The sequence below is a fragment of the Eubalaena glacialis genome, chromosome X, assembly GCF_028564815.1.
Source record: "Eubalaena glacialis isolate mEubGla1 chromosome X, mEubGla1.1.hap2.+ XY, whole genome shotgun sequence".
Classification (NCBI taxonomy): domain Eukaryota; kingdom Metazoa; phylum Chordata; class Mammalia; order Artiodactyla; family Balaenidae; genus Eubalaena; species Eubalaena glacialis.
Window position 1 is genome coordinate 25172676 of NC_083736.1, and position 11230 is coordinate 25183905.

The 11230-nt window shown below is 45.0% G+C and overlaps 1 protein-coding gene across 1 annotated transcript; it reads right to left on the minus strand.

Annotated features, from left to right (window-relative positions):
- Positions 1-6927: 6927 nt before the first annotated feature.
- LOC133082279 (melanoma-associated antigen B10-like) lies at positions 6928-7973 on the minus strand. Its single transcript, XM_061178822.1, is given in 2 exon segments — positions 6928-7673; positions 7676-7973. Coding segments are annotated over 2 exon segments (1044 nt in total).
- Positions 7974-11230: the final 3257 nt, after the last annotated feature.

The window sequence follows — 11230 nt, forward strand, 5'->3', positions numbered from 1 at the left end:
CTGAGTCCCCAGAGGGGAAATGCAGAAGGCACTACTTTAGGAAATCCCTGCACAGAACTTGCCAGGACTGAAAGCAGGGGTGAGGCCCTGGGGTCCACTCTTCTGGGGTGCGGGGTCCCCTCAAACTAAATCAGGGACCTTACCTAAACTCCAAGCAGAGACAGGAACTCTTCCCTCTGCTGACCTGATGATGCCCACCTCAGATCAAAGTGTTCACATCCCTTAGACACCAGAGACAGAATTCAAGGGAAGCCATTTCCAGCCACCCTTTCTGGAGCTTCCCAAGGCTGACAACAGGGATGGGCCTCTGTATGGTGGCACCTTCTGTTCTGGAATGGCTGGTCCCTCTGACCTCATTCAGAGTCCTCACCTTTAATTTTGTTAGGGCCTGGGATTCCTCCATCGGCCAGCCTGAAACTGACAGTCTGGTCCACTGTCCTCACTTCAGATTTTGATTTTACTATATTTACTACAGATCACTGTGATGATTTCAGGAATGGCTGGCACAGAATTTTCTTTTTTTAATTTTAATTCAATCAAGTTAAACCATAAGAGTTATTACCATAAGAGAGATATAGCTTTGGATTCCACATATATCTGTCATCCCCAGTCCATTTAACAAGGAACTACACAAACTACATGGTTCTCCATCTGCCCTGTAAATGTTTGCATTGTGGGCCAGCCCCCTACTCCAGTCAGTATCTGGTAGCAACACAGACCACCAAACAGAGCCAAAGTACTTCTGCCCTCTGGTGTGCAAAGAAATCAGGAACCATGGAGGCAGTCCAAGCTGGGGATAACACCTGAGTTGTTTTTCAAGGCATGTCTATACTCAGCCCTTTATACCCAGAGTCACTGAGGTAATTAGCCTTAGGGAATTCCTCCTCCAGTTTCCCCCTCCTTACAGCTGCACACCCCCTTCTACTCATTGGTAATACTTGCCCAGTTAAAAACTGACCTGGATCACCAACCAATTCCATCCACTTGCATAGCCTCAGCCTCAGCAGTAGGAGGGCCACATACATGGGGAGAAATAGTCGTCTCCCTCAGGCATCAAGACAGCTCTCAGCCCTGGTACACTGGCAAGGATGCACGAAACCACCAGAGTAGTGAAGAGATGTACCCTCCCAGAATCCGTCAATAACATCACTTGGTGGATGACACAGGTGAGCTAGCTATACTCTGCCTGACATTGGGTAGGGGCATTCTAAGGGAGGGTGGGGTATCAGGCGTGCCTCTGGTACTTTGATCCAGTAGACCTTCCCACTCAGACCACTCTACAACTTCAGGGTGGTAATGATGATCCAGAGATTCCCTAGCCTTTCCATGTAAGCTGTCCAGTACCCTCCACCAGATTCTCCACCTTCTCTCCTTGTACCTTTTCCACCTTTTGCTGAAGTCTGTATACAGGTCCCTGACTTCCAGCTGCCCTAGGGTCTCTGGACTTGTTTCAATATTTGATCTCTCTCATGGATTCTGGAAATTACTCCCCCCATCCCATCATCACCCCTCCTAACATCCTCCTGACGTACCTCACTTACTGATGTTTTCCTGTCCAGGCTCATTTCCTGGCACCTGATCATTCTGACAAATCCTTGCTTCTCAAAGTAAAGGGAACATTTACTTGACATATCGGAATTCTTAAAGCGTGCACCTAGGGCAATCGTGGTACTTAAGATATCACTGAAGAAACTTTGCTTTATATGGGTGAAGGACTAAATTAATTTTCTGCTCAATCTATTTAGAAAATAGGGAAATACAAATTAAAATAACAGTGAGATGATATATTTTCAATCAAAAGTTTGACCAAAATTTAAAAGTTTGATAAAATAAAATACCAATGAGAGCTTAATTTATTCACATACATAAAAATGTGAGAAGATAATTTGGTATAGCATTCTTGGAACAGAATATCAGCAATATTCATAAAAATTTACTATCATCACACTCCTTCCACTTTAATCTAATTGAACTTTTGTACATCTTTCCTATGATAAAACATGCACATTTGCCCAAGAATTGATGTTTGATGATGTTGATGTCAGTTCTATTAATCATAGCAGCAAATGAGAAACAACTTGTGTGTCTGTCAGGAGGAGAATGGTTAAATTAATTACAACACATACATACTTTAGAATTCTAGGGAGTAGTTAAAAGAGCGACACGATCTATATGTGCTCTCACGGAAAGATCCTGCATTCATTTTATTCAGTGACAAGGGCAAAAGTCAGAACAATAGTGTTATACATGTATTTTTAAAACTCACAGTGTATATTTCTAGCACAGGTATGTAAGACTAGGCCTGGAATAAATGCTAAAATACTACACAGAAGAATTTTTAATGCAGTTACCTCTGGGCAAGGATGAATTTTGGAGGAACATGGTAAGGAAGAGGAATTGTGATTTCTTCCTATTGTTAGAATGTTTTGGAAATAAGAATATATGTCCTATTTCCTTTTTAGTTAAGATATTTAAATAAAAATGACAACAGAAAGAGTAGGTATGTATTATTCAGATAAAGTTTTTATGAGATGTGATAGGAGAAGTCTGATTTCTGAATGGCTTAACATAACAAAATGTTATTTCTTATGCACATAAAATCTGATGGGTGCTGGCAAGGGGTGGTGGTGTCTACATTGTCAGGTGACTCAGGGATCTAGGCTGCTTCCATCATGAGCTTCCACATCTCAACACAGGCTCTCCGCGTTTGCTGCTGAATCAAACAAGAAGCATCGAGTTGACATACTGGTTCTCAAATACCTGGGTCTGGAGGTGACAAGCATGCTTCTGCTCATATTTCAGTGTCAAGGATAATCACATGACCCTTCTTAACTACAAGTGGCTGCGCATGTAGTCTCCATATGAACTACAAGGATGGAGAGTAGGACACGAAGTGAATGAGGACTTGCAGACGTTCTCATTAACTGTCACACAGTAGTTGCTCAAAAAAGAGCAACTATTAAAATTTGTTATGACATTAGCCCTCGTCATTCCTGGAGGATTTTCTGAGAAGATCAAATTTCCTTGCAATTCAACAACTTTTTCTAGTGCCAGTATGTGACCTGCGTTTTTCAAATACAGGGTCACCTCAGCTTTCAAAAGGATCGCATAAATCTCAGCAGGGAGGACACACCCTTCTTCATTCTTAGCACCTTTCTGCACTGACCTTTTCAGTAACCTCTATAATCTCAATACACTGAGATTTTTCTTCTTCCTTCTGCTGCATGAAAAAATCGTACTTGTGAGTCTCTGCTATTCACCACCTGTTGAACATGCCTGAACACTTGTACAGATGTCTCTAGGCACACTGGAAAAGCAGGGTTTTCCTCTGGGGCAGATACAGACAAGAGTCAGGAAAATGATGGTCAATTTCTTTTTCTTATTAAAGCTGGCATCTCCACCAAGGAGACATTTTCTACCTCAGTGGTAGACTCAGTAGTCATTCCACATAATGCCCATAGCTTTATCTCTGAAATTTGTGAATATGTCATGTTACATAGCCAAAGGCACCTAGTGTATGTAATTAAAATTATGGAATGGACCTTAAAATAGGGAGGTTATACTGAATTATCTGGGTAGGCCCAATCAAACAACATGAGCCCTTACAAGCAGAGAACTTTTCTCTGGCTGGATGCAGAAGAGAGATGCAGCAGAGGGGAAAGTAGGAGAGTTTCCACAAGAGACAGATTCAATGTGCTGTTTCAGAAGCAGGGGCCCATTTGCGAAGGCCTAGAGGAACTATGGCATCTCCAGCTGACAGTCTGCAAGGAAACGGCCTCAGTCTTATTACCACAAAGAACTGAATTCTTCATAGAACTGGATTCTGAGAGCAACCTGAGTAAGAGTGGAATGCAATTCTTCTCAGCACTTACCAATGAGAACCCAGTCTCCGACAGCTTGATTTGGGCTTTGTGTAGCCCTGAACAAAGAAAACAGCACAGCCAACCCATATATCCCATCTACAGAAATGTGAGATAATAAATGTGTGTTGTTGTAAGTCCCTTAATTTATGGCAATTTGTTTGTCAGCAATAGAAAAATACTAAATCCTCCTAAAAACCTGAGTTCTTAGGAATCCAGCGTCTGCAGATGGTTGTGACACAGTGATTTCCTTGGTCCTTCCTCATCTACCACTTAGGAAAGAAGCTTTGGTTCTTGGCCACTTAGTTAAGCTCACTCTTCAGTGTATGGATTCAGTGGTCAGTCTCAAATAAATCCCAGGTTAAATTCTCCTTTCTTACTAACCTCATCCGCTTTCTAAATCTCTTCCCTAACTTCAGGGTTATCTTCCAATAACCCGTAGATCCTGTGCCAAACCAGACTCTACTCACAGGCCAATTTGGAAAAAACTTTGAGTGTAGGGGAAGGGCCCAGAGCAGATGAGCAGACGTCTAAACTTCACTGCTGAAGTAAACAACCACATGGACGGGGCTATTGTTATCAGAGGGATTCCATAGTCAAGGATGGGACAGACAGGGGACATCTGCGGGGATTGGGAGGCTCTAAATCAGGGGAGAGGCAGGTGATTCGGGGCTTTTTTTCCCACTGGGAGCAGACAGCAGCCTTATGAAAGGAAACTAGACAGCAGGTCAGGATCTAGATTGTGACAGGAGGAAGACCCAGGCCAAGAGTGATATATTTCTGGAAGTGCTGGATTAGGGCAGAGTCAGATCTCAAGGAACTCTGGGGGTAGGGGAGGAGGAGCCTAGGTAAATTAAGCTCACAGCCTATCCTGAATTGTTTTTAATTCTCATTTTAATTTTTACTTATTATACCTGGAGTTAGTACATTGGCAACAGGGTCCTTCATTTCACTGCCTAAAAGACATTGTGGAGTGTTGAGAGTAGAACTGAATTAAGAGACAGAGCAACTGCTTTATTCAAGGAGTGGAACAGTGAGAGCCCTAAATGAATTCAGACCAGAGGTCTAGTCCCAGTTCTGACACTCATGAGCCATGTGAAGTCAGGAAAATTGCGAAGCTCTGTGAGGCTTTTCTATGAAGTGAGTTTGATAAGCCCTGCTGTGTAGGACTCCTGGGATGTATGTAATGTATGAAAGCACCAGGCACAGTGTCTGGCAAGTATTGAGTCTTTTCATGATTTGCAGTTATTACTATTATTATTTTGACCCCAGACCCTACCAAAATCTGCTCTATGATTTTTTTTAATCCAAGAGATATCAGAGAATATGGGGCACCCTATGATATGGCACAACATATCAGCTAACATGATGCTTAGCAAGTAAAACTAAATTACTCACTACATAAGTTTTTGAGGTTATGTTATTTATTGTGTGTCTAGGGGAATCTTCCCCAGTTAGATGGAACTTAGGGATTCCAGAATTTGTGTCAAGCACCAACTCCTTCCATCCCTTCCAACTGTCCTTCCATTCAAACCACCTCTATTTTCATTTATTTCAGTCCCATTAAAAATCTAGCCCTAACCTGGAGTTTGCCAAATTACACACAAGACAACCTAAATAAGATGAACTTCAAATGTAGTGGACTCTGTCTCTCCCAGGCCAGAGCAAAGATTGCTAGCATGGTGGCTTCTGACCACACGCATGTCATAGATGATCACCCCTATTTCTCAGAAATTCCCTGGGGATGATGAGCATAAAACACATAGTTCATGTGCTGTGCTCAACTGCACTGGGGAAAGGACACTGCAAAGGATGTAGGTCACCTTCCATTCTTATCCCAGGTGGAGAACTTTCTCTGGTTTATCCATGACTCAAACGTAACTGCTAGAAGTTTTCCATTTCAGGCTTTAGTCTCTCAACTCTGGACACACCTTCTGAGGGTCTGGCCCTTGCCCACCACTCCCACAGCCTCATCTGACCCGCCTCCCAGCTCACCACAGCACTGACTCACACTGAAGGACTTGCCATTTCCCAAACCCACTGGCCTCAGGGCATTTACACTTGACTGCTCACTTCTGGATCCTCCTATGTCCTCTCCTCCTTTTGACCTGTCCTTAGGTCTTCGGGTGTATCTCATTATCTTCCTTACTTTACAGCTGTTCCTAGACTCTAAAATTCTATGGGTACAGTTGGTCTTGTTTTTCCTGACATTCCCAGTAGTAGCCCAGAGCCTGCCAAAGAGCAGATGCTCATGGAATGTTTGAGAAATAGATGAGACAGTGTGCAAGAGGTCTAATTTCTCGTGATGTAATTAATTCTACATTCTTTTTTTTTTTTAAACATCCTTATTGAAGTATAATTGCTTTACAATGGTGTGTTAGTTTCTGCTTTATAACAAAGTGAATCAGTTATACATATACATATGTTCCCATATCTCTTCCCTCTTGCATCTCCCCCCCTCCCACCCTCCCCATCCCACCCCTCTAGGTGGTCACAAAGCACCGAGCTGATCTCCCTGTGCTATGCGGCTGCTTCCCACTAGCTATCTATTGTACACTTGGTAGTGTAATTCTACATTCTTGAATAAAGTAAGCACATCCAAGTATATATCTCTTAATTTTACAGAACAACAGACTAAACGTGATAAGGGAATGTAAAAATTTATCGCCTTTTACTTTTTCCTCTATTTCTTGATCCCAACCATTTTACTGCTGATTTCTTTTCACATTTCCAAGGAAATGCCTAAGCCAATGACATGTTATCTTGTTCCAAATAACTAAATGAGATGGACAATTTCCCAATTCTATAAAATAGTAAAACTCTTACTCTTAAGCCTTATAAACATCAATAAATGTCTGATTTACATCATTCATAAACTCAGACTCTGAAGCTACTTAAACTTTCTACTAAAAGGAGCAACATTTAGGCAAATTTATCCAAGTTACTATGTAGAACAGGAACACAAACATGTTATATACTCTGTTTTCTCCAGCCCTGCCCCAACCTTCCACTAATGAGAACATTAGCTGTTCTCTTCGAACATGTAGTAAATAATCTTCCTCAGCCTTCACTCAGGGCAGGAAAAGCTGCTGGCTATGGCCCTGGAGTGCACGCTGGCCAGGGCAGCAGTATGAGCCCTGGCTGCAGCCCTGGCTCGGGCTCTCTCTCCCTCATCTCTCAAAGCCTCTTCATACCAGGATGGGAAGGCAGTGGGGACCGTATCATGGATCTTGGCCAGAACCTCCAGCACTTTCATCTTGCCGGTTTCAGCATGGGCTCTCGGGCCCCACAGGAACTCATAGCGTGGAGGATCGCTGTTGGCCACCTGGCAGTACTCCAGGTACCTTTCCTGCACTAAATCTTTGGCGATGAGCTTCTTGGGCTCCCCACAGATGAAGTTATTCCTCCCAGCATATAACCCCATTATATTCAGCACTTCCCAGACTTGCTCCTCAGTGGCGCAGTTGCCCTTCGTGAAGATCACGCCCAGAACAGTCATCAGCACACCAGTCTTGGGAACCTCTCTGTCATCACTCGGCTTTGCATCATAGCTTAGTTCCAGTTTATTGACAAGGACATAAGTATTCCTGTTGGGATCCACTTCCTTCATGTCAAGGCCAAAGACCAGCTCCAGATGCTCAGAGGCTTTCCTGAGGATCTCATAGACGTGATTCTTGTACATCTGTATTACATTTCTCAGCATATCCGCCTTGGTAACGGGCTCTTTCATTTGATACTTGTACAGAAGGTAATGCACCAACATAACAACCTTCTTGTCAATAGGGCCTCTGGGCCAGTGCTGAGTGGTACCTGGGCCTGGGAGGCTTTTGGCCTTTCCCCCCCTTGATTGTCAGCACCTTCGTTAAATCTTATGCTTGAAACAGCTGCAGCAGTAGTGGTGGCGGAACGGACTCTCCCAGACACTTGGAGACTGCTGGGTGCTCCAGTGGCAGGTGAGCTCTGGGGAACATCTTTGAAATGAGGAGATGGGGAGGAAGGGGACTCTTCTTCCTCTGCTACAGTGGCCTGAGCTTCCACCAGACCACTGGGCTGTTCTCGAGCCTGGCGGCGTTTTTCACGGGCACGAAGCTTACTCTTCTGACCCCGAGGCATGATGACTGACAGCAGGCAGGAGTGTGGGAAAGAAGGTAGATGACTCGGTGACCTGGAGGAAAGAGGATGAAATGGTGTTATAATACTCTTTAGTGAGGAGATACCGCTTTGGGCTTTATCGATGGCCATCTCTGCAGGTTTCCTTGCCGGCACTGCTCTAGGAACCCATAAGGCTCCTCTTCTCTGATCAGCCTTTCCCCTGAGGACTCTGTGGAAGTAACTAGAGTTCACCTTAGGCTGCAGCTCTCCAGCCCTACCTGGGTCTTAACTGGAGCTGATACAGGGTCTGGCAAGTCCAGGCCCTGTGGAGCCTCCCCTGTTCTGGAGTAGCAGGTGTTTCTCTCAGTTCACATTCAGGGCCATTACCTTGACTTCTGGCAGCACCTGAGGTCCTGTGCTCAACTGCTTTGATGCTGACGCCTCACTCCAAAGCCCTCACATCCCTGACATCCTGGAGGAGGAACTGAAAGGGGACCTCATCTGAGCACACCTGCCCCCGTGTACCCTGGGATGACAGTAATGACAGAACTCTGTGGGACCACCTCCATTCTGGGATAATCAGGATTCTCACCCCTCACACAGAGTCCTTACCTCAGTTTCTTGCAGGGCCTGAGATTTCTCCCTTGGCTGACCTTAGACCTACCCCTTTGGAGCAAGGCCCTCACATCTCTGAAAGTTCTAGGAGGAGTTTAAGGAGGTCTCAGTCTAACATATCTTCACCGGGGACCCTTGCCAGGGATGACATCACATGTAGGGCTCTGCGAAACACCCTCTGTTCTGTGATGAGTGGTACCCTCAACCCTCCAGTTCCTGATAGTAGTTCCTCCCCTTGACTAACTGGTGTCCTCCCTTCTGAAGACCTGAGGCCTATAATAATCAAACCAAGGCTCTCATCTACCTGATATCTTGGAATATGCAGGGGGGTTGTGGAGCAGACTCAGTATGACAGATCTCTGAACGGCTTCCCAGGGCTGGCCACAGAGCAAGGGCCTGACTCAGTGTACCACCCCTCAGTCCTCACTTTGACTTCTAGAAGGGCCTGGGTGGGGTCACTTCCTTGTAATAGGGCCTTCATCTCCCTGTGACCACTGATGATAAAGTGAGAAATATCTTAGCTTGACAGCCCTGCTTAGCCTGACACCAGGGCTTATAATAGGGGTGGTGCTCTGTGGGGCCCTCTTTGTCTTAAGGGAGGAATTCCCTATAGTCCTTGCTCAAGGTTCTGAACTTAAAGCCACCCCTAGGACTCCTCCCTCTGCTACCCTGAATCCTCTAGCATTAGACCAAGGCTCTATATACCTCCCTTCCCTCCCCCCACCCCCACACTACCCCTCCAACCAGAAGGTGAAGTGAGGGGGCACGTGGGCCTTACAGCCCTGCCAGGGGCCTCCCCGGGCTGACCACAGGGGCCGGGCTCTGTAGAGCACCCCCTGCTCTGGGGAGGCGGTTTCCCCTAGAATGCAAATAGGGGCATTTATTGACTCCTGGCCAAGCCTGGTACTCCTCCCTCTGCTGGCCTGAGGCAGACGTCCTGGTCAAATATTCTCACCTCCTGGAGCGACCAGACAGGACGTCAGGTGTGCCCAGTCCAGCCACCCATGCCTGGGGTCTCCCAGGCCCATCTGCAGGGGCAGCGTGCCCAGGGGACGCCTCTGTTATGGGAGAGGGGGAGTTCTGCCAAACTCACATAGGGTTCTTCATCGACTCCTGAGAGGCCCTGCATTCCTCCATCAGCTGGCTTAATGCCAACACCCTGGTCCAAAGTTACTATTTTTCTGAGTTCCTAGAAGGAGAATTCCCAGGGCAGTACGTTGGACGATTCCTGCCCAGAACCTTCCAGGGCCAACTACGGGACCTTCTGTCTTTTGGGTTAGAGGGTCCCTCAAACCTTAATCAATATCCTTAGCTTACCCCTGTAGAACTGGATTCCTCCCTCTGCCGACCCGATGCCACCACTCCTCCCACCGCACGTTCTCACCTCCTAGATTCCCAAGACGGAAGTCAGTATGCAACATATCCAGTCACCCCTGCCCCAGGCCTCCGAGGGACGACAGCAGGGGTGGGGCCTGATTCTGTGGTGCCCCCTCTGTTCTGTTGTGGGTGGTACCCAAAGTCCTCTCTGCAGAGTTAGGGCCTCATTTTGGCTCCTGGTGCATTGATTAAAGGCTCCTTGGGAAATACCTCCCTGTATGCTCTGGACAGTTTCTCAACTTAAACCCTTGCAGACAATGGGTACGAGTCCCAGGCGTGATGTGAGATGAAGATACTGTAGCACAAGGTAGGGGGACCAGGACAGGTTCTGAGCTGTCAGAGAAAATGCATAGTAATGATGGGATCTCATCGCTCGTCAATACAGACCCTTGCGAACTTTCTGTTTGAAAAGTTCGAACAGAACTTCCCTTCTTCTACAGGGAAGAAGCAGACCTGCATAATTTTGTGTAACCCAGATCTTTTTATCTTATCTAACATTGCTGTACAGTGTACTGAAATTCATTTCTATTTTGAATCTCATTTATAACGAATATATTATATACCTGTTCTAATAATTACTGCTTTGTACACAAGGCTCTTGGTTTTACTACTGTTATCTGTACACCAGCTTCCTGAAGTCACTTATTCATTTGAAAAATCCGTGGCCTTTTCCTTTGGATTTTCTAAAATGATGATCAAATTTACAACGAATAACTTCTGTTTCTTTTTAATAGTCTTAACATTTATTTACTTTTGTATTCTTATCCTCTGGCTATGCATTCCAGTCCAGTGTTGAACAGTAGAGTTGGTAGCATACTGCTTGCTGTGTCTTCTTCCTTACCTTAACGGGAATGCTACTAACACTTTGCGTTTCACATTTCAATTCTTTTGCTGTAGATTTTAGGAAATGAAAATTCCCTTGTAATGTCAGTTTGCTGAATGGTATTACTATGCATTAGTGTTGAGTTCTTTTCAAAAGCTTTTTCTGCATTTCAGTACATGGTCAAAAGCGTTTTAAAATTTTATCTGTTAATGTGGTAATATTTTAGGCAGTTTTTTCCTAATGTTATATCATCTTTACATGTCTTGGATTCAGCCTCGTTTTTCTACATTTAATTCACTGCTGTATTGAAACTTCTATGGGTTTATTTAGGATCTTTGCCTGTGTGTGGGTGAGCTTGGCTCAAGTATTCTGTTTTCGGGGTGTCCTCAGCTGTTTTTCTTATCAAGGAGAGCTAGCCTGGGAAAATGAGTTGAAAGATTTCCCATCTTTTTGTATGCTTTGG